Below are 26,311 nucleotides of genomic sequence, written 5' to 3' on the forward strand. Positions count from 1 at the left end.
TGTGACAAGAAATATATATTGATCGTTTGGTGTACTTGTTTTTAAAGGTTACTGAAACATTTTTTCTTGTTCTCTATTTAGAATGCCCAGTGAGTTGCCTTTTAAGCTAACGTACTTTAGTATCTTCATTGTTTCCAGCTAGTCAGAAATCTATGAAAATGTTTTCCTTTCAAAATCTTGAATATACAGTAACACAGTGAGGTGCAAATAACACAGGCATTGTGAAAAAAGTAATGCAGAATCGTGCAATTCTGTGGCCGAACAAGTTCCACGGAAAAAATGAACTAATATCTTTATTGTACATTAAATTGAAAGAAGTGAAAAGGCGCATACGGTTGCTTTGACATTATACTTAAATAATCATCAAAAATATTTTCATGACAATTTTTAATTTTCCAGATCATTCCTGAGAATTTCGATGTGACTTTTAAGTTTCGTCGTATCTAAAAATATAATATCATATATATTACCTTATGGATTTTGATATCGGTGTACCCGACTCATTAGAAAAAAACTACTCGTGCCATGATATACACGATATAAATTCAGTCATCTGAAACGGACTAAAATTTACTTTGTTTATGTTTTGTAAGTTCTGTACAAAAAGTTAATATCTTTTAAAACATGTATTTTTAAGTTAATTTCTTAATGTAACGTGGAAAAGTGATTATGTCTGTATAAACTGAAAGAATATTGAATGAGCGCAGGTTCAATACTTCATTTAATACTAAACAAATAGAGATAATACAGTATGCTATTTATCACATATACAAAGTAAATCTTGTATACAATCCAGTGGAAAAAATAAGTCGATAACAATTTGAACGCTGAAAATGTTAATGTTTTTATGCAAATTACGTCATGATATACGTTTTTAGTAATTACATTAGTATAATATTGTTTTTATTAAATTTTTTGTTTCGTGATAAATATAATTAATAAAATAAACAAACATTTACACACACAATCAGACACTTTGTACATAAGTATAGAGCTATCTTGTTAGCGACATAACTACCTCCTTCTCGACAGAGCTGTCTCCCAGAAAAAATATCCTTCATTTTCTTTAGTAACTAATGTTTTGATCTGATTTCAATCTTATTTCATTTCTAGACCTTACATCTACTGGAAACGTATTTGTCTTTAATCTGAATCGCTGTTTAGATTAAAATTTTAGGAAAAATAATCTGTTTTATGATGAAACGGTCCATTTCAACGCTAAGTTCGCGAACTGGGAAACGCCGCCACAACTACATTTCAAACACAATTACAACAATTTTACGTTTTCTGGAAACTTTCATCAAATATACATGGCATAGCACTCTCCGATTTTCGATATTTAGACTAAGTGTAGAATTTATAAAATATATAAAAAAGGAAAACATTGACATTTGATTTTAGCGACATGTATAAGCTCGGAAGAAGCGATAGAGCGATTTACCGTATATCTCCGAAAGAGGTAGCTCTATCATTTACCAGGCGTGATAGAGGAAAGATCATTCCCAAATCGCACACACGAGGGTTCGGATTTCCAAGTTCTCTTTCTAAACAAAATGATTAAATATTTTTATCACCTTAACACTAATGAAATTTAATGAAATATTAGTTCAACTACTTTTGTTGTAGAACACCACCTTGTATATTCAGTAACGCTGGAATGTGAAAATAACGCACGATTCATTCAAAACGTAAAGTAGAAATGTGGCTGATACCTAACAGGATTTCCAACGCGTTAAGTAAACTGGCCAAAATATTTTTTTTTTTATTTTACCAAACTGAAAAAAGGAATAGCCGCACACGACTGCCATTTGTTGCACATTTCTGCTTTACTTTATGCAAGAATCGTGCGTGATATTCACATTCCGACGGTACTTGATACACACGGTGTTCTACAACAAAAGTACTTTTAAATTTCATTTGTGTTAAGATGATAAACATATTTAATCATTTTGTTAAGAAAAAGAACGCTAGATTATCCTGCCGGATATACAAACAGTTTTTTTTTCACTATAGCTTGTGTTGATAGTTTGTTAATGAAAATAAAATATGATTAAGTAAATATTTATTTAACATTTTAATTATATTGACGACATCCCAATTATGTTTTATCATATATTTTCAAGTGTGTTATTTGTTTCTTTTATTGGATTATATATTGTAAATTAGGCAATTATTCTAAATATAAGATATTGTAACTTAAAGTGTGTTGTCATCCCTATTATACAACCTATAAATAACAAGCGTGGTAACCTCTAAAAATAAAAACCTGTGGGGCTAGCAATTATTATGGAACGCCATAGCTGCCTCATGTTGTTACATTTCATTTTATTTTTCCCTAAAAGCGTCTTATTAAGTATAATAGAAGTGTTGGCTTGCCCACGTTTTATGAGAACATGTCTTAACGAAGTCTTATTAGGTCAAATATTCAATTATCTTGTCCAAACGTAGTGCTGACTTGTCTAAACACTGTCTTATTATTTCAAAACGTCATGTTATCATGTGCAGATCCGGTGTTAACATGCCGAATGGAAGCTTAATATGTCTAACATGCACGCCATCTTTTCAAATTAAGATTTCAATATGTCTGAACACAGACTTGTTTAAATGTATTGTCTTGAAATTGTCTTATCATGTGAAACAGTAGTGTTATCTTGTCGGAAGTTGGTGTCATCTATCCAAATGTGACCCTGGTATGTTATGACACTGTTGTATTATGTTATACTGTCGTTTTGTCTTGTCCAAACGTGGCATTGACATGTCTAAACACCCTCACATTTTGTCAGACTGCCATGTCATTGTGTTCAAATTCGGTGTTATATCATGCTTAAAAGAATTTTTTTCTGTCAAAAATAGCATGCAGTCTTGTCCAACTGTGGTGGTAATTTGTCTTCTAGAAATTGTCTTATTATGTGAAAACAGTAGTGTTATCTTGTCGGAATTTGGTGTCAACTTGTCAAACTCATGTCTTATTATGTCGGCTAGTAGTGATATCTTTTTTCAACCGTTATATTGACTTGCCTGAGTGCTGTCCTGTTTTGTCAAACTGTTATGTTGTTTTGTATGATATGGTTTAATTCTGTCTTATTGTGCCAAAACATTATGCTTTCTTCTCTAAAACTGTTGTTATCCTGTCTAAAAATATACTTATTATGTGAAATACTAATGTTGACTTGCCATAAATTTTGTTTGTTTGTGTAAACGTTATTTTTTTATGTCAAACAGTATTTTTGACTTGTCGAATAATGGTATTGACATGTCTAAACACTGCCTTATTTTCTGAGATCGCCATGCTATTTTATCCAAACTTTATTTTAACCGGCCTAAACACCGCCTTATTATGTGAAATAATGGTGGTATCTTTACAAATTATGGTTATGAACTGTTAAAACGCTATTTTAATTTGTCAAACTGTCATGCTGTTATGTCCAAATGCAGATTCAACTTGTCTATATTCGTCTTATTATGTCAAATAGTCATATCATCTTGTCGAAACGTGGTGATGACTTGTCTAAAATTACTATCTTTTTGTCAAAGTGTCATTTTATTTTGTCAAGGTTAGGTGTTAATTTTACTAAACATTGTCCTTTTATGGCGAAGTATCATTTTTCCTTTTCAAATGTGGTGTTTACTTGTTGAAACACAGCATCATTATGTAATACAGTGGTGTTGACTTGCCAATGTATTACATCAACTTTTCTAAATACCGTCTCATTATGTCAGATAATCGTGTTATCCTGTCCAGATGCGATGTTGTCAAAATTTAGTATCACGTGTCCAGAGCCCTGGTGGAGCGTGAAAAGATAGAGCAAAAAAGATAACGGGACAGTTTAGCAAAATCAGACAGCGCTTTCTCAAGACAGAACTAAATTTGAACAATTTTACACAATTATTAGACATAATAAGACTGTTGAGAAAACATCAAATTTCGACAATATAACACTTCTGTTTTACATAATAAGAAAGAGTTTAGACAAGTCATTACCACATTTCGACAAGTTACCGCAATTTTTTTACTTTATAAGACTGAGTTTTAACCAGTCAAAACCGCTTTTGGACAAAATAGCATACATTTTATCATAATAAGGCATGATTTAGCCCAGTCAACACTCTATTTCGGCAAGATAATTCGAATATTTGATATAAAAAAGACAATTCAGTAGTGTACGCTGGCAAATTAACATAGTTGTTTGACACAATAAGACAATGTTAAGGCATTTAAACACCATATTTTGACAAAATAAAATGGCAGTTTGATAAAATAAAGCTGTGTTTTTACAAGTCACCACCAAATTTCGACAAGAGAACACTACTGTTTCAAATGATCAGACAGTCTTTTCACAAAACAGCTCCACAATTTGACCAAATAGCGCGACTACAGTAACATGCCATAAGTATTGGTTAAAATGGCGGCCATGTTGGATTTTCACCGTAAATGGTGATTTTAAAAATTGAAAAACAGCAACAACTAAATAAACTTTCTCCATAATTTTTTGACAATCCTTACCTTAATACTTTGTTAGATGTCCTTTTAATCTAATAACTTGTAAAATTCTTCTTTTCTTGGAATGCTCTTATACAAACTCTGAATGTGCTCAGGTGAAATGCTGGTCCAAATGTCTTCAATGTGATTGAAAAGATCACCCTCAGAAGTAATCGATGTAAGTCTATTTGTCAATTTTCTTTTTATAAACAACCAAATATTTTCAATGATATTCAAATCTGGTGACTGGGCAGGCCATGACATAGTTTTTATATGACTTTGAGCTATGAAATCACTGGTTGCCCGTGAAGTATGAACCGGAGCATTGTCCTGCTGAAATAAATAATTATCTCCTGGGAAATGTCTGACTAAAACCGGCCACAAGTTAGCATCAAGTATGCTGATGTATTTCTGTGAATCAATATTACCTTCAACACGTGTAACAGTTCCAACACCCTCCCAACATATACACCCCCATATCATAACAGAGAACTTTCTATTTTTAGTTGATGGAATGAGGTCCGGTCTGTATCCTTCACTCTGTTTTCTCCAGACATACACTCTATTATCACCACCTACAACAACCTGGCTCTCATCAGAGAATATAACATTCTTCCACTGTCTCTCAACAGTCCACCACCTCTTCTGTAAACACCATGACAACCTCTTTTTCCTATTTTTAACTGTTACCACCACTCTCTTCCTTAAAACCCTCCTTTTAAAGTTGTGTTTGTGTAAATGACGCTGGACTGTCCTCTTGGATACTTGATTCACAGCATTTTCATTAAATTTGCATGTGATTTCACATAATGAGTTTCTCCTGTTCTTTTTCACAAGTCTTTCTAAAAACGCGATAACCCCTCCCAGTCAGTAATGCAGGTCTGCCACTTCTTGATTTATTTTCCACAGAACCAGATGATTTAAATTTTTTCAAAATATTAAATACCGTACTATAAGGTATATCCAATGTCTCACATATTTTACTAGGTCTAAATCCTTTTAAATGCAAATCAACAATAATATTCTTCTTATCTGGTGACAATTCTTGACCTTTCCTACCCATTACATTGTTTACACAAAGAATGCTACAACACAGTGATTGATGACATCATAAATGACATCACACCTAAAAGCATGGCTGTGCTATTAATATCTGTGGTATTTACGTCAACATTGATTGGCAGCATGTGATCAAAGGGAAACTAATCCTACAGACATGCTCAATTAAATCCAATATGGCCGCCTTTTTAACCAATACTTATGGCATGTTACTGTAGTTGACATAATATGACACATTTCAGACAAGCCAAAACGACATTTTGACATGATAACACAACTGTTTGAAATAATTAAACAATGTTAACACAAGTCAACATCATATTTTAAAGAGATAAGACTACTGTTACGCATAATAAGGCAATGTTTAGACAAGTCAACAAATTACAATGACATTACAACGCTTATATTTGACATGATAAGACGCTTTCTTGGCAAGATAAAAAGAAATGTAATAACATGAGGCAGCTATGGCGTTCCATAAATTATGGTCTAATGCTTTTAGTTTCGGGGAGTCAGAAGTTTTGAAGTTAGTGAACAAGAAGAAATTCAGTTTTTTTTTATTTAGATGTGATTAAAAATATATGAAGTTTATAAAATAGTATAAAAATACACAATTTTAGAATATTTTCTTAACAAGTAAATTGAATTTGATTCCACCTATAACTTACATGATATTAATTTTAAAGTGTTTTCAAAATTTAAGACTAAAGTATGTTTAATGAAGTACAAGCTATAAACCTGTAATTGTTTGTTATGGAAATTTCTTATTGTAAACATGACCTGTTTGACAGGTTGCTATTCAAATATATAGCAACATGTTCTTTACTTATTGTTTTTTTTTTCAATTTGCAAATTTACAGTACCATGTATTATTATATTACCAATGTTTGTTGATGTTGTTTTTTTGTTTGTTTTCAATTTCCGGATTTTAGAAGTATTGATATTTATCAGTTGAACCGGAAATAGTTTTAACGAGATCCTTAATTTTAAAGTATGAAGGGCATAAAAAGAGTAGCAACAATCTCGAGTCGGATCTCTTTCTAATTCTTCTAAAAAACTTAAAAAACCTTAATTAATTTTGCATTGTTTATAAGTAAACCCTTGCACATTCGTTGTTATATTACTGCTCGTTTGTTACTTCGCTTTTCATTAAATAATCTTGACGTTAATATAGTTATATATACACGGGTGTTGTCAATTTATGAAGAAATTTTACCCGTTTTCTCTATAAAATATGCATGCTGTATTATAAATTCGTTATAAATAATTATGAGAGGTTATATAGCCGTATATAAGTTGTTGTTTGCAATATAGCCCTCGCCTGGCCACTCAGATGATATTTCCAAACAACCATCTATATATATTATTTATAATTTCATAACCTGTCAAAAATCTTTATGACTAATATCATAAATATCAGATGGTCCAGATTGTTTTATATTTAGTCGAAGTGATGCAGTCTATCAGAAAAAAGGAAATAAGAATCTTTATGAAGTGATTTGTAACCTGTCATCTTTTATGTAGTTCTAGAATAGATCATTTCTATATGTTGAGACATTTATGGTCAGAATTGACCAAATAAAAGGGTAATGAGCAAAGGTAACAAAAAGGTTTTAAAAATGTATATCTTCAGATGGTCCAGATAACGTTGCGTTTATACCAAGTGATTTAAGCTATAAGAAAGACGAAAACGAAAGTCTCAATCAAGTAACTTGTTCAGCATCATGTCATCCTACATGTAGTTTTACGTGGTCAAAGACGCCATCAAGAACACTTGTTAGTAGCTCAGCTTTATTAAACATTGGACAGCTTCAGAGTTCAGATGCTGGAACATACAGATGTAGAGCAACAAGGACTGGTGGTGCACCACAAAGCAAAGATCTAACTGTGAATGTAATTTGTAAGTATACAATTAACTATTTTAGTGAGAATTAAATTGTAATGCTTGTTTTGAAGCTCCATTTGTTAATAAAATGCGCATCTTAATGACCCACTCGTCGGTATTTGAGTCTGTGCTAGTTACATTTTAGTACAAAAAGATAAATCGAAGGATGAATTTACGGATGGATAGATGCTTGTCAAAATGTACATTTAAATTCAAAACAATACAATACCACGAATGCATGTTACAACAGGCAGGCTGTATAAAATCAAACGTGTGTTTTATAACAAGAATGTACACCAATACACCCTCACAAGTGTGAACTCTGACACCCGATTTCAGGTCAAAAGGTCACTAATATTTGCCATTAGATCAAAAAGCATAGACGCAGGAATATATTTTAATATTTCAATTCATTGATTCATATTATGAGCTTGTTTAAAAAGCAATTTGTTCACAAGTCTTGTGCCGGCTCGCGGTATAACGTAAGGATTTCCCTTTGGAGGCAATAGAAAACAACCTAGAACTCCAAATCGATCCACATTTTAACCGAGGCTTGACTTCCAGCTTTTTACATGATTATCCTGTCTGAGCTGGATTCAAACATTTATTTGGCCAATCAAATTGAATCTAACATGTCGGCTAAAAACCTTCAATTTTAACGCCATTTTAAAAATTAGCAAGGATAGATCATGTAAAGATAAAAAAGTAAGTTTTCATCAATCATGTAAACGCTGACGTTTAATTTACTTCATTTCACCTGTCTTTTCTAAAGTAAGTTCTATGCAGATACACCTTGCTATATCTAGTCCTCAGTTAACCGTTTTAGGACCCGTTGCTCCCCTATTAAAATGTAAGATTAATAGAAATGACAAAGCGAGCCGTTACTAGACTTTTTTTAAGCTAACTTGTTTCAATTATCTTTAAAATAAAATAGAAGGAATATTGATACAGAGTCAACTAACAAATTCTTCAATAAATATTCCATTTTCTATATTTGTGTAAAAGCTAACAATGAAAAATGTGACAACAAGGGGTGTAAAATAAAAGGGTGGCACACTTTAAGTTTTTCGTGTATAAATGATACGCCCTCTTTTTGTTTAACAAATATTCAAGATGTGTCTTGACTCAAAGCCAGTTTTTCCTTACTTACATTATTTATGAATCGAAGATTATCTAAAAATAAATGTTGCAGTACATTAAATTAAATGTAGTCTATTTAGAATAGGTTAAAGTTTATGAGTTAAAGAGTGTACAAAAATAATTTAAAACACTAAGCCGGTTAAAATTTATTAGTATGTTTTTACAAAAATAAATTGGTCAGGCGCGGCGCAGCCACGCGACCAATTTATTTTTGTAAATGCGTACTAATAAATTTTAACCGGCTTAGTGTTTTAAATTATTTTTGTACACTCTCTAAATATCTCCGCCCTCTTCCGTCACGCGATATTGATTGACACCCCGAAACACAACAAACACGCCTGTCAACATTGGCGACGTCTGATCTTTGAGCTGGCACTTAAATCATGAAGGTCAAGGATTATGTTTAGTGTTTATAGTTATGACGTTTATAAGGACATTGGAATGCGCATTCAGGACGAATGATTGTGTTTACTGCTTTAAGAAATAAATCTACTGACGAGTAATTTGTTAGAATAAAGTTAGGTACCTGTCCAGCATTACCTTGTTTTCAATGTTGCTCTTTTACTTTAATTATTAAATGGAATATAAGCCTCAATGTAACGCCTTTTCTCATTTTTATTGAAAGTCTTAAGCAGCTTTTCGGCCCTTTTTATTGTGAATATAATTCGGTACCAGTAAGTAGTGTTAATTTTATAAAAAAAAATGAACTTCCTAACCTTTTCCATGTAGTCTGAAAATATATTGTTCAAAGAATTGATTTTACTGAAATGGGGTCTCAGTTATTGCACATGAACATTCAAGCTAGAATTCCCCCGATGTTGTTTATTTCTAAATGTCACAAGTTCTCTAAGGAAACTTTAAAGTGACATAATGCTCATATTATCATAGTCAAATTGAGCTGAATTGACTTTATGTTTCAAAAGATTGACTGTCAAAAATTAAATGGTGTTTGAATGGAAAATGTTTTGGAGAACATTATAAATACACCTAAAATTAAAAAAAAACTGTCCCATTTTTTTATAAACTAAGCGTTATAGGTAAATTCTAATGAATCTTTACAAAAATTACATTTGCATGTTATTTGTTGTTTATGCTAACTTTATTATCAAATTGAAAGGAATTATGGCACAATGAAAACTTATTTTGATCTTCACCCGCTCACTAACTGTATACCCTTGTAACGGCATAATATCACTTTAAAGAGCATGCAAAACTTTAAAACATATAAATCGCTGTACTATTTTAACTGCTGTAAATTTCAGTAAAAACGTTTAGATTGAAAATTCGGATTGAAAATAAAACAACTGTTCACAATCTATTACATATAATTTTTGTTTCTGGAGAGAAAAGTTTATTAAATAAATGTGTTTGTTTTCACGGCTACTTTCTCTTTTATCCTATGTATTTCTATGAAAAAATGTCCACGATATCATAAGACGAGCCTCTAAACTAACAGCTTTTGTGCATCGCACGAATGTAATATAAAAAAAAACAATATCCCTGTAACTCCGCCTCCAAGGCGCACATGCATAATAGCGTCAGTTAATCAGTTTATTCGATTGACCTGGTTAGTAGCACTGGTTGTTTAAAGCTCATTTACTAAAATAAGTTCTTTCAAAATTTGAAAAATACTGCCATCTGATTGGACAAAAATAATTATTTCTGTAGTGTCTGTCAGCTTTTAAATAATGTAATATTCACGATGGCGTCAGCAGTACGACAAAAAGTAAAGTGACCGCATGAAAGGGCTCTATTACAGGTCTGTCGGGCTTCTAAACTTAAGTAGCGAGGATAACAAACCGTTTTCAGTTCATTTTACAAAAACAACAACAACAAAAACAAAGGCAACAACAATTTTTATTTAACAACATAATTTCCTTTTTGAGTGAATTTAAATAATGATTAGTGCAATATAATATAAGAAATAGCACACAGTAGCCTACTTTTGACCTCATTATAGTGAATCCCTAGTCAGCCCGAAAAAAATGAACTGACCTCAGTCTTCTGCTTCGATCTGCTAAATGTTTACGGACGTGACTGATCGTTCATTATAATTCTATGAGGCCTTAGTGCTGTGTACTTTTTTTCTTAAATATATAGAATGGAATACTATGGTATTCTTTTATTGTAATGATATTCGCTTAAATTATAATATAATTCATATTTACTCATTATGTTCTACTTACATTTCATTTTGTCCGTTATTACATCAATTAATAACGATGTAGTTAATCCGCATGTAAAGAAATAAAGCTTGTTTTTGTATAAGATTATCACATACAGTGATTCTATTGTTACGAAGTATGAAAATAGCAAAGCTGTCGACTATCATTTTCAGACTGTGAGATATGATAATTATACATTGTGACGTGCTGTGTTTTTACTTTTACTGTGTTTGTTCAACTTTGACAGTTGATCACACAAATAATAATTTTCCAGGATTATAATTTATAGGTTTAACTTATTTTTATATAATACAAAAATAGCTTAAACAAAACACATATCTAACGTGTTATAATATATGTTATTACCCCTCACTTTTTTCGTAATGTTAATTTCCCATAGGCCTCTGGGAGTTATTCTTACTGTTACTGCAAGTGTACCACGCGACTAAGAATTTTGTACTGTTACATAGGTAACAGTATTTTTGAACAGTATAAAATCTGGTCACGTGGTCTATTTCCTAAATAAAATGAAATAAAAAGGCCGCCATTTTTTTCTCGATTCATTCTTATTTTCGATTTTAAACCCCGATATGACATCAATGTCTTCCCAGGAGTAACTATGACACTCACAAAACTTAGTTGTTCGCACCCTGGTGTGCTTTTCGCGTATAAAATATCTTTTTGTTGAATAGTCAAAAAGTGAACATCCGTTTTCAACGGAGGTAATTGCAATGTAAATAATAATGTGTCAAACTGGAACATGCAGACGATTTAAACATGCACAAAGGATTATTTAACAATTATAATCAGTGACACGTTACAGATATGGTGGACAGACATAGGATATCATCGTTATTTTGTCAAAAACCATGCTAAACAGAAGGATCAGATTTCACAGATCATAACCTTGTAAATGGGTTAGTGTTTTGTTTTCTAAATAAAACCTAGCTTATTGTATGTTTATGATTTGTAAATATCATCACTTGCATAAAGAGTAAAAGAAAAAGAAAACTTCTCAAGTAGGCCTAAAGTACACTTAAAACTTAAAAGGTAAGGACAGTTGAGTTACACAGTTTTACAGTTTGCTACTTTTGGTTTATTTTTGTTATAGTTAGATTAAGTTGACAATTTCAGATCATCACAGTATTTGTTCGGGGTAATAAAATAAATAACACATGGCTACGCCTCGGATAACAGTATTTTCCTCGGGATGATATTTTTACTGTTACTCACAAACCCATGTGTTATTTATATAATATTATTTAACACTCTTATTTGTATTGGAAAAAAAAGAAAATAAAACAGATTATTAGTAAGGAAAAGAAAAACACAAAGAAAGGTGATAATTAGAAGAATATATTATATTTCTTACAGATGGACCAAGGAATATATTTTTCAATCCAACTGCTGTCTCCTATCGACATAATGAAAACTATACCCTCGCACCAATCACATGTGGAGCTGATTGCTGGGAATGTAGCTACAGTTGGTCTGGACCAAATTCATTTAGTGTGTCTGGAGCAGTGCTTGACCTGAGTCCTTTAACAAAGTCAATGGCTGGAACATATACATGTACTGCTAGAAACGTTAAACTGTCTCAACAACCACTACAAACAAAACAGTTGCTACTTGAAGTTAGATGTAAGTTGATATTTTACATACGTACTGTTTTTCTAATTACGACTATACTTAGTCTTATTCGTCGAAGTTCCTGTAATTGAAAAATATTTTACACCTAAAGCCTGATTTTTGTTATTAATTCTTTTGGTTGACTGTAATTATTTTGGTTGACTGTAACCAGTTCTGATGTAAAGTATTTGCGTAAACAGATATTTGTATAGTGGTGGTTCTTTGTTTGTATTGATCAAAATCTTAATATATACATATTTGTTCAATGAATAAAATATTGAGCTTAAACCAAGTAAACATTATCTCTTTAATATTATATGCTTAATTGCAAAATGAGTATTTTAAATGGAGAAACATGAAATGCAATCGATAAAGATACCAAGGGGTGAAATTGAAGATTGAGTTTGTGCTTTTAATAGCAGGTAATGAAAAGTGCTTTATCTCTCTTACAGAAAAATATCTTATTTTATCTGAAGAGAGAGAGAGAGAGAGAGAGAGAGAGTGAGAGAGAGAGAGAGAGAGAGAGAGAGAGAGGATTATAACACACATTTTATAAAAAGTAATTTGACTATTAAATTGTTTGATATACATTAAACTTTCATCACCAATAATTTGAAAATCAATTTTAAGACACGTCAAATTAAAAAGAGTAAGATTCATTCTGTTTTGTAAAAAAGACACTGTGTTAACGTTGTGTCTTAATCACTGCCTTTTCTATAAAACAGACTAACCGAAAATAAGGTAGAGCAACTTACGAATACATATTAATTATTGCATTGATGTCAGTCTGCACATTATCACGCAATTAATCATTTTAAGTTACTTTAGGCGTATATTAGGCACTGTTTTTACTAATATGTTTTTCAGACAGTAAATAATTATGTAAAACAAACGCCCAAGAAGGTACATTGTTTTATTTATTAATTGAACAAATTACCATTTTTGATATTGGTATTTTTCATTTTTTTGTTTCTTTCTGCTAAACATGTGTAGTTAAAGAAAACCACAAATCTTTATCAATGACAATTGCGATTATCTACAATAAAGTATTTGTTTCTCTGTACTGCGTAAATCATGTTTACGGGATTTGTTCATGTTCAAATAGATTATTTTCCCAATGTATGCTTCTCCAGACAAAATATCACAAACCTTGGACAATTTTGAAATCAAACTAATGAATATAAAACAATTTCATTTAATTGCATTTTTTTAACATTAATAGTTTATATTTCATGATATTGCTATCATTTATGCTATTCGATATCCACCATGTTCAATAATGGCTACTTCTTGTAAGTCAGAGAACTAATTCCGATATTGATCTTTTGATTTAAAAGGGATAACTCCCACTATTTAAATGTATCAGGCACTTAATCATTACGCTAGTATATTTCTTGTTTACAGTTGGTCCTGATTCTTTAAAAGTAACAAATGGGAAATCAGTATATACAGTTGATGAGGGCACAAGATTACACGATATAAAGTGCGAGGCTGACTGTTTTCCTGCATGTACATATAAATGGACCAAAGATGGCCAGACTATTGTCAATACAGATACTCTGTCTTTGGGCCAAGTGCAAAAATCATCAGCTGGAAATTATACATGCAGGGCTACTAATGGTGACATGCAGTCTAGATGGAGGGAAAAGAGGGTTGCTATTTACGTAAGATGTAAGTATATATCATCCTATTTTGTTTCAAAATTTGGGTAGGTGTATTACATATAAAGTTCATAACACTTTGTACAAACAGTAGGTACATCTTATTAAAAGGGTTTAAAATAGGATAACAAGACTATATAGTATTGAAATCCCTATGACATATCGAAAGGTTTACCAGAATTTAAAACATTTTGCAAACAAAGTTCAAGATGCTCAATAAACAAATGTATAAATATAAATAAATATGTAAAACACAAGATTTAACAGAGCGGTATTTACTACTAATTAATCTAAATATGTTACAATTCAAAACAGGATAATTCATCTTAAAACAATTAAACCAAAGCGCATTTATGTTAACTTGTTTAAACGTTGCAATATTTTATTCTGCTTGAAATGTAATTCAATTATATAAATAAAGCATCAGTAGGAAAGCTAACTTTAAAGAAAAAAAAACAAACAAAAAAGAACCCAATAATTTAGATTTTGGAAAAAATGTCATATTCATTATAATCCAGTTATTCTTTGGTCAAAAATGCTAGAAAATAATTAATTAATAAAGATAACTAAATAAACATAAAAAATTATATTCTTGGGTTATTTGGTATATTTTATGTCTAGATAAAATATCTCAGCTGCTGCATTCTTTCTGTTTGTATTATTTACACTTTTTACATTATTTTCATCGCATGTGAGACATATATTATTAAAATATCAAAAGAAAACGATATAACTCTTTATCATCATCGCTACACTTTATATAGTCATAATCGATTACTTTGGATCCGTTGCTTTTGTTTTTACTCAGTGACTCAAATATTTTAAATTTTAAATTCATTAGTACTTTAATCTCTAAAAGCGTTAATAATGTCCAAATTATTTTTACACATTAAAACAAATCAAATTTATGAAGTTAGCATTATTAATAGGTGGTAGATTTCATAAACAGGGGAATGTATCGATTAAATGCATGCGGAATAAAACTTATTTATGAGTTTATTTTTTCTTTCTAATTTTATGCACTTGTATCATTTCATATTCCATCTTCGTTTTTTTTATGACATAACTCCAAATTTCAATGTTTCAAAATAGTCGAAAAGCAGGTACACAATACAACAAGTAAGCAATCTTCCAGAATTGACTTACAAACACGCAATCAAAGGAAACCACTGTAAAACAAATATATTTTTTTTTAACTTTATCGTAGTTTAAAACAGACTTGTATTTATGTAAATGATATATGCCTATGGTAATATGTCACAATAAGTAATTTTTAAGTAACGAGAAATTCGCATTGATATCGAAGATCGAAACTTAGTTTACAGTGAATATTGAGCTAGCTCTGAACTACGAGCAAGCTAGAAGATTGAAACTCAAAGTAAATCAAAGCTGAATTTTGAGCTAGAGATGAACTTCGACCCAGCTCGAAGATCGAAATTCAAAAGTAAAAAATAAGTACAAAGTGTTGAATAAATTGTACTGCAAACGGTGATGACATGGCATAATAAAAAATATGTGTATTGAAGCTTGTCTGTGACAAGCATTATCACACTTTTGTAACAAAATTATATATTATAAATTAATAAGTAATAACCAGTAAATGTAATTACAAGATTTAAAAAAAACAAAGTACGAAAACATCACAAAAGCCTAAAACGGCTAAATTTAAAAAGTTGCATGCTTTATCTTTACATTGACATTGATGTCTTTGTATGACAAACTTTTAAAAAAAAAGCACGCGACAAAGCAACGTTCATGACGTTTAAATACAATTGAAAAGTACATAATTTATTCTTTTAAGTTGTGATGGGTATATTATATTGATATGTTGGAACAGCAACAGTATACATTTAATGACACTAAAAAACATTCAGTATTATTAGACAAACTATTTATAAGTGTGTAGGTTCAATCGTATGCTCCCATAAGTATGTTTGATTTTAATAAGGTATCATTAAATTTATTATAATAAATTTTACTTATAACTATTTTGTTAAGTGACATAGAGCACCTAACTTGACGTAATATTAATCATACCTAAATCATGTAATTGCCGTTTTCCTTTTCGCTTACTAGTAAATAAATGGTTAATTTCGTATTGTCATTTTTTACACTCCTTGATGATATAAGTATGTAACATTTTAACACAAAAATAATTGCTGAGTTCTTTTAATTTATTCTTTGTTTATGATTAGTATTATACTATGATGTAGGTACTATCAGCTCTTTTTGGCTAAGGATATGGCATGCAAATGGAAACTGCATTTACCTTTTCATATGTTTATTTGATTTAAAGATGGACCATACCAGTCATCAACTAAATTATTACCATCAACACAAAACTACACCAAAAATGAAGGACAGAGTCTAAGTGATATCACTTGCTCTTCTGAGTGCTATCCTGATTGCACATACACATGGAATAAGACAAGACAAGGGCAGACAACCACAGTCAGTGGTACAAGTGTTTTATCTATAGGGGAACTACACCGTGAAAATGCTGCAATATATTCTTGTATAGCAAGAAATTCTGAAAAGATTTCATCTTCAACAACAACAATACAAACTATTGTCAATGTGAGATGTAAGTAGACTGTCTTATTTTCCTGTCACTACTAGGCTTTGATGTCCCTTTAGCAGTATTAAATGTTCAGTGCCAATTTGAAATTTCCCGCACTTAATATGATTGAAGTAAGTAAGATTGTCTAACTGACAATGTTTTATTCTTTTGTTTTCAGGTAAATATCTTAAACAATAATTAGGAATTATTTAAGCATAACTCCAGATACATCAATCACTAGTGCGCAAGTTAATACGAAAAGTTTAAAACTGTTTTCGTGCTTAACAAATTACATTTTCAGAGTGTTATTGAAATAAGAAAGGTAAAAGTAAAGACATAATATAAATTAAATGTATTTATCTATTTATGATAGCATAGCGATCCCGAAGTTGCAAATTCGAATCCTCAATAAAAGATTTTTTCTCAGATTTCTTTAACATATTTTGTTTTTATTATTATATAAAGCATTAGTGGATGAATTATCATATCTTTAATTTCTTGTATCTTTTCTTGTTACAAATCATAACATTGATATATAGATGTAGATGAAAAAGTCCATAGTTTCAGTTTGTACATTCATACAATTGGTTATTGTTACGCACACAATTTTGTTGTCAAGTATCACAAAATATAACAAATAAAAGATTCATCTTTATATTTTATTTTATAATATAGTTTGTTTTTATTAATACATAAAGCATTAGTGGATCAACATTTCCTGTATATTTTTTTCTGTTACAAACTCATAACTTTGATGTATAAATGTAGATGTAAAATTCGATAATTTAAGTTTGTTCAGTCATACTAGCGGTGATTGGTATGCACAAAAACTTAGTAGTCAGGTATCGCAAAATATAACAAAAAAAAAGAGGAAAAAACATAAAAATTAATGATTCATTGAGATAAATAATAAAGGGGGCTTGATTTCGGCACAAAAATCCTGAAAATATTTTGAACGTTAGATCATGGTATTGGTCAACTCAGACAAAATCTAGGCTACACAGCTCAAATGTAGATAGAAGAAAACCTTGTTCGCATTTGCAACCTTTAAGATGCAGAAATGAACGATATGATACCAGTTCAAGATTAAAGAGGTAAAGTGATTATGATGGTCCACTTATTTTTCTTCCTATGTTAAAAACAAATATTATAGTCAAGAAATAATGCATGTCATTCCTATGTTGTAAAAGGATATTGCTAGGACAACAAATATACATGAGATATTGCAAAAACAGCAATACATTTGGACCCTTTATAACGTTGGTAATTTTTGAGATTTGCCATTGTCCTTCCGTACGTTCCCGTGTGCGTGCGTTCGGTTGTGCGTTTTCATGTTGTGTCAAACGTAGCTCAAAATTCGCTTGAGCTACAGTCAACGAACTTAACAAGAATGTGTTTATGTAGGCTATTCGTTGTCAAAAATCCAGCCTGTTTATCTGTGTCGAACAGTTTGTTTACGGACAAAATAAAATTGTATTTTTGAATGTCAATTCCAACGTTGCACTCATGGATTGAGTTTGCCTAATTATCATTGTAAACATGTTTTCATCATAACACGCGGGAAACTCCTTTTTTTAGCATACGCCGACAAAACAGAAGTTACGTTCATATCTTTACATTGTCAAACTCTCATTATTCGCAATTGTACACATTTGCATAAGAGATAAATAAGCTCCGCCCATTTCCCCCGCCAGTACCGGTCATTTTTATCCTCTCATTTTCGGTATTTACAGTCAGTGTCTGGTTCTCGTTCTGTGGGTAAGCAAAGAGACAATAACACCAACCGGTTAGTAACTAAGTTACGCATGGCTACCATATAGTATCCCGTGCGCACCACTTAATTATCTGACGGCTGCGACTTTGTAACTCCTGGTCACGACATAGTATCACGTGCGTACCACTCAATCATCTCGTGGTCACGACATTAAGTAACTCGTTGCTATGACATAGTATCTCGTGTGCTCGAGATAAATAAAAACGCATAAATGTCACCTCTGTGCAACCGTATATATCACATCCCATGACTTAAAATATCTCTCAATTGATGTAAAAAGAGATGCTAGGATACACTGAATATTTATTCTAACATTGAAACGGGACAAATTCGAAACCACAGAATTATAAATAGTAAACTTTGTTTATTCCGTGGTTATATACTTGGTCAAAAAGTTGGGTTTTCTACAACCAAATATAGTCCTTCAAGGAAAGAAGGCGGCGAAGACTTACAGTTCTCTGTATTTATTTTAAAATAATTCTGGAAACATTTAAAAAAATAATTAAATTTATCAAATTCACAAACATTTTAAAACTGTAAGAAGTTGATAATTACCCTGTATTAGTGTTGCCAAAGTTGAAATCCATGTATTGCATTTTATTACTGACTGCTGACGAGTACTTCTGTGAACGAATTCAACAATTCGTACCGTTACATTATATATCATAACCACCTTTGTTTAACTTGAATACCGTGTGCTAGGATTGGTTTGATAAAATCAGAAGATATTCAAAGTCAACTATAAAGCATCTGATGTATGTGGCAGATATAACAGTTTTATTAAGTTTGATATTGTTGTACTCATTATTACATGTAAGAGTTGCCTCTCTTTATTTTCATCCGTATTCTATGGACATATTTCTTGCTTTAATGAAACTTGACACTTGACAAATGAATACAAGTACATCTTAAACCTCATTATATGGATTTCTAACTTGACCTATCGGCGCTGAAGATTTGCCCTCTGTCTGTCTGTTTACCTTTTCGCAGAAGCAGGAACCTATGATAACTGTGTATGTACTCAAAACAATTTCATATACTGTATGTGTATTTAAATTCGCGGAAGCAAATTTTCGCGGAAAGGTCCACTTTGGGGTCTATACAAATATTCGCGCTATTTTGAATTCGCGGAGGTGACTGCCGGAAATCATAAATTCGCGTTGACCACTCAGGTTAAAAAATAGGGAAAATTACTGTATCATCACAGGAGTTCACAGTTATTTTCAATACCAGGTGTCAAACAACACGCTATTGTACAAAAAAAGACATTGTCTAGCGGACAGATTATAGCAAAACAAAAGAATGCCTGTTAACTTGCATAATTTTTCACAGTTTGCGTCATAAACGTCTTGACAACTGATCAGATCATGTTTTGTTTTTTTCTGAACAAACGATACAAAAAAAAAACACAAACATAAACGATTTTAAATGATAAATAACTTAGAAAACAAACACAATTACTCAGTAAACATTTAAATAAAAAGTGTGAAAGCATATCTCACATTGATATACATTGTTCTATAGAACCGCGAAAATATGACTATTAAGAAATTATTGGTGTAGAAATATTCGCGCTAAACATGAATTCGCGGATCGAATGTCACCGCGAAGATCGCGAAAATTTGAAGCCCGCGAATATTTCTACACATACAGTAACTTAACTTACGATGTACACAAAACATTTTCATAAAACTTTACACATAGACAGATGGCAGTATGAATATTATGCACATCATTTTATTTTATGAAAAATCTAGTTGCTATGATATTAAATAGAATTTGATTTATAAATACATAGTTTTTATGCCCCCACAAAGTGGGGAGTATATAGCGAACCTTATCCGTCCGTCCGTACGTCTGTCTGTCCGTACGTCCCGAAATCTTGTGAACGCAACTCCTCTTAAACCGGATAGCAGATTTTGCCTAACTTTCCAGATCCAGGGATGAACAACCTTAATGTGTAGATGTTAGTAAATGAAGGAATTTTCGCTGCGACCAAATATCACAGAATTATAGTCCTTTGTTGACTTTTTCACTATATACTATGTAGAAATTTTGTGAACGCATCTACTCTTAAACCGGATGGCAGATTTTGCTTAAACTTTCCGGGATGAACAACCTTAATGTGTAGATGGTAGTAAAGGAAGGAATTTTTGCTGCGACAAAATTTAACAGAATTATGGTCTTAAGTTCAAATTGTTATCTTTCAGTCAATAAAGAACCAAAAAGACAGAGTAAGATACCCCAATAGACTTGGTTTCCAAAGTTATAGTTGTTGGAAATGAGTCGTTACGTGACCCCTAAATCGAAAATACCAATATTTTGAATGGCCAATCCATGATGGGCTTATAAAAATATCTACTCCTCAGTGCAATTTTATGACCAAATATACAATTTAAAAAAAGTCAGGGTCAATAAACACTTCTTAATATCACAAAGGCTAATTCAGTGGCGGCATGCCGAGGGCTGAACGCGTCGCATTAGTAATCAAATGATCGCTAGTCGAATGGATCCAAACACGTTCGGGTTAAGTAGTTGTTTCTTTGAGCAACAAAGTTTACACTCATTGCTCAGTATTGGTTGGTTCCAAGAACAGATTTGAAAGTGTGTGCATCCAGCTTCCTACACAATCGAACTAAGACGAATTCTGTATAATCAAAAACGCTTATCAAATGCTTATTTTATACAACCATCCTTATGAGTAGACTTTCCTACGACAAGTAGACAGTTCCATTAGTAAAGTAATCTCAAACGCAAAGTATTTTACCTGATTGACGGTGACTTTTATGATCTTGGCAATAATGACTGAACAACAATCATCTCTATATGTAATACATAAAAAACTCCAAAAACTTCTTCATGTAATTGCTTACAGCTCACTAACCAATATCTCACTTTCCAAAACAAGAAATGAAAGGAAAATCTTTTCTGGATTTTCAATGAACTAAACAGATAAATGAATAGTTGTAAGCGTAAGTATTTCAAACCTAAAAATAAACATAACGATAAAAAGTAAGATTCCTCAAATCTGAGATAAAAAAAAACACAAATGTACATTAATTATTGAAAACACGTTGCAAATATGCTACTCAATATTCCTATTCCCACCAAAAAAGATCATAAAAGAAGAATCTACTTAAAATCTGTTTTCATACATGAAGTAGAAATTATAATATCAATTAATGTTTTGTCTTTAATAAGAAAATTATATCTTGTATGACGTTTAAAATTTATTACGTTATTTCCGATCTTGCAAAACTAATTTCCTTCAGTCAAGACAGACATAATCATCATGGATTTTACATGCATTTGCCAATGTGCCTAATAAACTTATCTTACAAAAATTGGAATTTATGACATTACATGTAATCAATGATTTGTTTAAGAGGATAGGACCCAGACAGTCGAGTTTGAGGACAAGGAACCTTAAATAATTCCTTTAACAGCAGGCGAGGCGACGCCCAGGGCACGGGCTTAGGATTGATCCTCTACGCATTCAACATCAATGATTTCCCTGACTATTTATATCACCGAGAATTTAGACTTGTTGATGGACTTCAAATCTCCATAACTTAGACAAGAAAATTCTGCAAAATATCAAAACATCATCCTTCAATATGCTTTAACTTTCTGAAATCCCAAGGATACAAATTAAATAAATAAAACAGAAAACTGCAAAGATGTCAATTATCAAAATCACAACACACATTCTGTCATCAGTATGATAAATAATCTTAATTGACAACCACAAGAAATCCAAAGATCTGATACCATAAGAAGTAAAAACTGTTGCCAACATAGCTATCTAAAGATCCGTACAAGTTTTTATTTTACCCAAGAACAATCAGTCAATGGAACATTTACCACCCATCTGGTACACATGCATAACTCACCGTAGAAGCATTCAAATTCATTGTCAATGTTCCTCTAGTTGTATCAATATAAATTAATCAATTAGTCAATCAAATTATGACTAAAGTTATTTATTTTGCGCCTTTGTAAATATTTTAAATTGCCGGAAATCTTCTGTGAATTCACGAAATGTTGTAATAACAAAAAAAAAGAAGAAAAGAAGATACCAATTTAGGGCAACATTATTACTGATAGTGCGACAACACGGGGGAGGAAGTGTTACACAAAGGATGGAGTTCTTATGATAACTTTTTTGGAGTTCTTATGATAACTGTCACGGAGTTCCTGGAAAACGTTACGGATTTCTGTGGAAAACTTTTCTATATACTTTGAGAACTCACGCAAAAATGGTCATTTTAACCTTTAAATGGGGAGTTTGAGGTGCTTAATTAAACTTTGATAATTAAGCTTGCCCTACGTATTATATTATGTTTCAGAAAAACCTTTTAGTCAATTTTCCATCGTCTTTTAAAAATAAATGTGGTAGTTTTGAATAAAATTTCAAAATTACTTGCTCATTCGTACATACTGACTTTTTCATTTGTGTTCTCCTTAGTTGGTATACTTAATTACCTAATGATAATAGAGAGTTGTAAACATAAAGCCCAGGCTAATAAATTTATACCCGATTTTTCAAATGTCACGGAGTTCTTGTGATAACCCAAAATGTGTCCTGGAGTTCTTATGATAACTTTTGTTACTGCCAGTGTGTTTCTTGTGCTTAATTACGGTACGTTTATGCGTATTCTATTATTTAATAAGTGTTTAAATTATCATGAAACTTTATACTCTCAGCCTTACACAAAAATAGGTAATATATAATGTTGGTTTTGAGCGTGTTTTAGTTAAAAAGATATTTTTCTAATAAAATTTGTGCGAATTCGTATTTACATTATAAAACCGAACGAATGCACTAAATGTTTCAAGTTTTATGTCATAAGTTTCCTTTGAAATGTTAACGCTGAATTTACAGCAACTACAGAGAAATATATAAGTCGCATAATAGACATGCATATCGTTATTATGAGGACAAAGTAAAGTTAATATGCGGTACATGTATATAGCTTTGTGTGCACGTAAATTTTAGGTAACTGTCATTTTTTTCAGGATTCGGCTGTCAGAAAACCCCAAATCTTTTAATAATAGATTGAACATGAAACAGTCTACAAAGGATTAACAGGTGAATTATGTGCTATCTTCAGGAAAACCTGAACCAGCAGTCACCTGTATTCAGCAGAAACATGGCTTAACCCTCCAAGCAAAAAATGTTTAAAAAATAAACTTTTTTCTCAGTTACATGTTTTAAGCAATCGCCTTTCTTGTGCAGACAATACATATTTGGGCTTTCCTTAAGAAGCGGCTAAGTAATTTGTATCATTTTATACCATAAACAACAAGTAAATATCTGGGATACCCTTCACACCCATGCACCTGAAATGTATGATCTTTTTAAACATAAAAAAATAACCGATTACTATCGATCTCTTCAACAGATTTGCACGTGCCCTACAGGTTGGAGCGAAAGAAGTTCGACAATATGTTTTTGTTATCAATTACAGAAAAAGTTTCCACAACTAGGATTATTTAGGGGGAATGCCAGACGGACTCCCAATTTTGATAAGAAAAATGTATGCAATAATTTTCCGCAATATGGAGATTTCTGTACGTCACGTGATGCTTCATTGGATTTAATAGAGAAAGAAACGGCATGAACCTTATGGTGACTCACATATATTATTAAAGACTTACTTTCTATTGTCATATCATTTTCATAGAACTTTATACGTTTCTATGACAAAATTGATACCTTTTAGAAATTAAAATATCCATTGAATACCTAAAGATGACACCCACCCCTTCAATTTAGATAAAGGTAGTGCATATACTACTTCCTATTTTGCTGCAAACCATTTACATGTAATTTGTTTCGGCAAACCGATAGCATAATTACTTAATGTTCTCTAAAACTGCCAAGAATAGTGTATACATGAAGAAATCATGATTAAATATTAAATGCAAAGCGTATTTTTATCATGTTAGTAAATGCTCTACATCAAATATGTTTTAAGTCATTCCAATAAAATGAAAAAAAAAAACACAAACAAACACAAAAAACCACACGAAAAGGGGGTAAGAAAAATATCTCTTGAACTGAAATACGCTCAAAATCAACGTTATATAACCAAATGTGTGTGCAAATGATACGCGTACTATGCTGTATAATGATTTACAAACTTATTGACTGATAAACTACGCTTTAACGTGCCGTAATTAAGCACAAGAAACACACTGGCAGTAACAAAAGTTATCATAAGAACTCCAGGACATATTTTGAGTTATCACAAGAACTTCGTGACATTTGAAAAATCGGGTATAAATTTATTAGCCTGGGCTTTATGTTTGCAACTATGCATTACAATTATGTATTTATGTATAGCAACGAAGAAGATCACAAATGAAAAATGAAAATGAAAATCACAATATGTACGAATGAGAAGTAATTTGGAAATTTTACTCAAAACTAGTAGATTTTTCTTTTAAAAAAGGCGATGAAAAATGGACTAAAAGGTTTTTCTGAAATATGATACAATATGTAGGGCAAGCTTAATTATCAAAGTTTAATTTAGCACCTCAAACTCCCCATTTAAAGGTAAAAATGACCATTTTTTACATGAGTTCTCCAAGTATATAGACAAGTTTTCCACTGAAATCCGTAACGTTTTCCAGGAACTCCGTGACAGTTATCATAAGAACTCCAAACAAGTTATCATAAGAACTTCGTGTAACACTTCCTCCCCTGTGTATTCATAAACATTATAAGCGCATATAAGTAAGTACAATAAACATAAAAGCGCATAATAAAAGAAGTTTTATAGAAAGAACTCTCAAGGCTGTAATAAATTTTAACCACGTTTTGTGAAAAACGATATTACATTTTTAATTTAAACAGGTGGCTAGGCGTAAACAATTTCCTTCATTTCTCAATAGATAAAATTAATCCTTTACAAAACTTTGGTCACCAAGTGGCCTGGATGATAATGTTATGGTTTTGTACTTTGATACTTCTAACAATTGTGTTAGCCTTATTTTGGATAGACACAGTTCATGATATATCAGCCAAATGTATGTTTACTATTTGATACAAAAATATGGTTAATACCTGTTTAATGCTAAAAGCAAACATTTTCCGCTTAAACTTGTTTCAGTAAACAACATCAATATGACTTATTAAACTAGTGTTTATTGTTAAATAATGATTAACATTATTCAGATGGACCTATTTAAGTAAACATGATTTTCACAAATTATCTATGTCATATTTTTCAACTACACGTTTTAGATGGACCAGATTCAGCAGTTCTCAGCAAAAGATCACCTCACACTGTAACAGAAGGGGATAAAGATGAAAAAATTGAATGTACTTCAGATTGTTATCCTGGTTGTTCTTATAAATGGACGAAACATACAAGTTCCTCTGCTACTACGTCTTCACGTGTGCTTCAACTAAACACTGTGTTAAGAGAGAATGCTGGAGATTACAAATGCATTAGTACCAATACAGCAAAATCACATTTCTCAAAGTCTGCAGAGTCAACTATAAAAATCATTGTTCAATGTAAGCTTTTGGTTTATTTAAAAAAAAACATGATTAAATAGGGTTTTACTTCCAGAACTTTTAAAATCGTATTTCGATTTGGGGTTTGAATTCACGGATATTCAATATTTTAATCCAATGTGCTTCCAGTTGTACTTATTTTATTGAAATCCAAAGTCCTACTTAAAATGAATCCCAAATAATGAGTGGTCTCCCTATTAAAAGTTCCACACCACTGTCAAAATGTACTATTTTACAAAAACAAATGTCGTTTTAAAGGTAGATTGTTTTTAAAATACATGTCATTTACAATTAAGGCTCATGTTTTTTCTTATAACATTTCAAGTTTTATTTAATTATTTAGTTTATTTAATTTCCCATTTCCTACCCAGCGGTTATTGTCTATTTTTAAACATTCGCAGTCACATGATGGTTCATAAAACATCTCAAG

At 31.4% G+C, this 26,311-nt stretch overlaps 1 protein-coding gene across 1 annotated transcript; it reads left to right on the forward strand.

The window, feature by feature from the left end:
- The first annotated feature begins 6,006 nt into the window (after positions 1-6,006).
- On the forward strand, positions 6,007-25,959 carry LOC132737414 (carcinoembryonic antigen-related cell adhesion molecule 5-like). The gene is made up of 6 exons (XM_060724699.1): positions 6,007-6,088; positions 7,173-7,439; positions 12,104-12,370; positions 13,763-14,029; positions 16,316-16,603; positions 25,606-25,959. The coding sequence occupies exons 1-6, from the start codon at positions 6,007-6,009 to the stop codon at positions 25,920-25,922; spliced, it is 1,488 nt and encodes a 495-aa protein (XP_060580682.1). The 3' UTR covers positions 25,923-25,959.
- The last annotated feature ends 352 nt before the right edge of the window (positions 25,960-26,311 follow it).

Source organism: Ruditapes philippinarum, unplaced genomic scaffold, assembly GCF_026571515.1.
Source record: "Ruditapes philippinarum isolate M1 unplaced genomic scaffold, ASM2657151v2 ctg4982_1_1_1_1, whole genome shotgun sequence".
NCBI classification, from domain to species: domain Eukaryota; kingdom Metazoa; phylum Mollusca; class Bivalvia; order Venerida; family Veneridae; genus Ruditapes; species Ruditapes philippinarum.

Coding starts and splice junctions, on each gene's coding strand:
- LOC132737414 (XM_060724699.1), top strand. CDS start 6,007: ATGGCGTTCCATAAATTATGGTCTAATGCTTTTAGTTTCGGGGAGTCA. Junction 6,089..7,172: donor AGTGAACAAGAAGAAATTCA/GTTTTTTTTTAT, acceptor GTATATCTTCAG/ATGGTCCAGATAACGTTGCG. Junction 7,440..12,103: donor TCTAACTGTGAATGTAATTT/GTAAGTATACAA, acceptor TATTTCTTACAG/ATGGACCAAGGAATATATTT.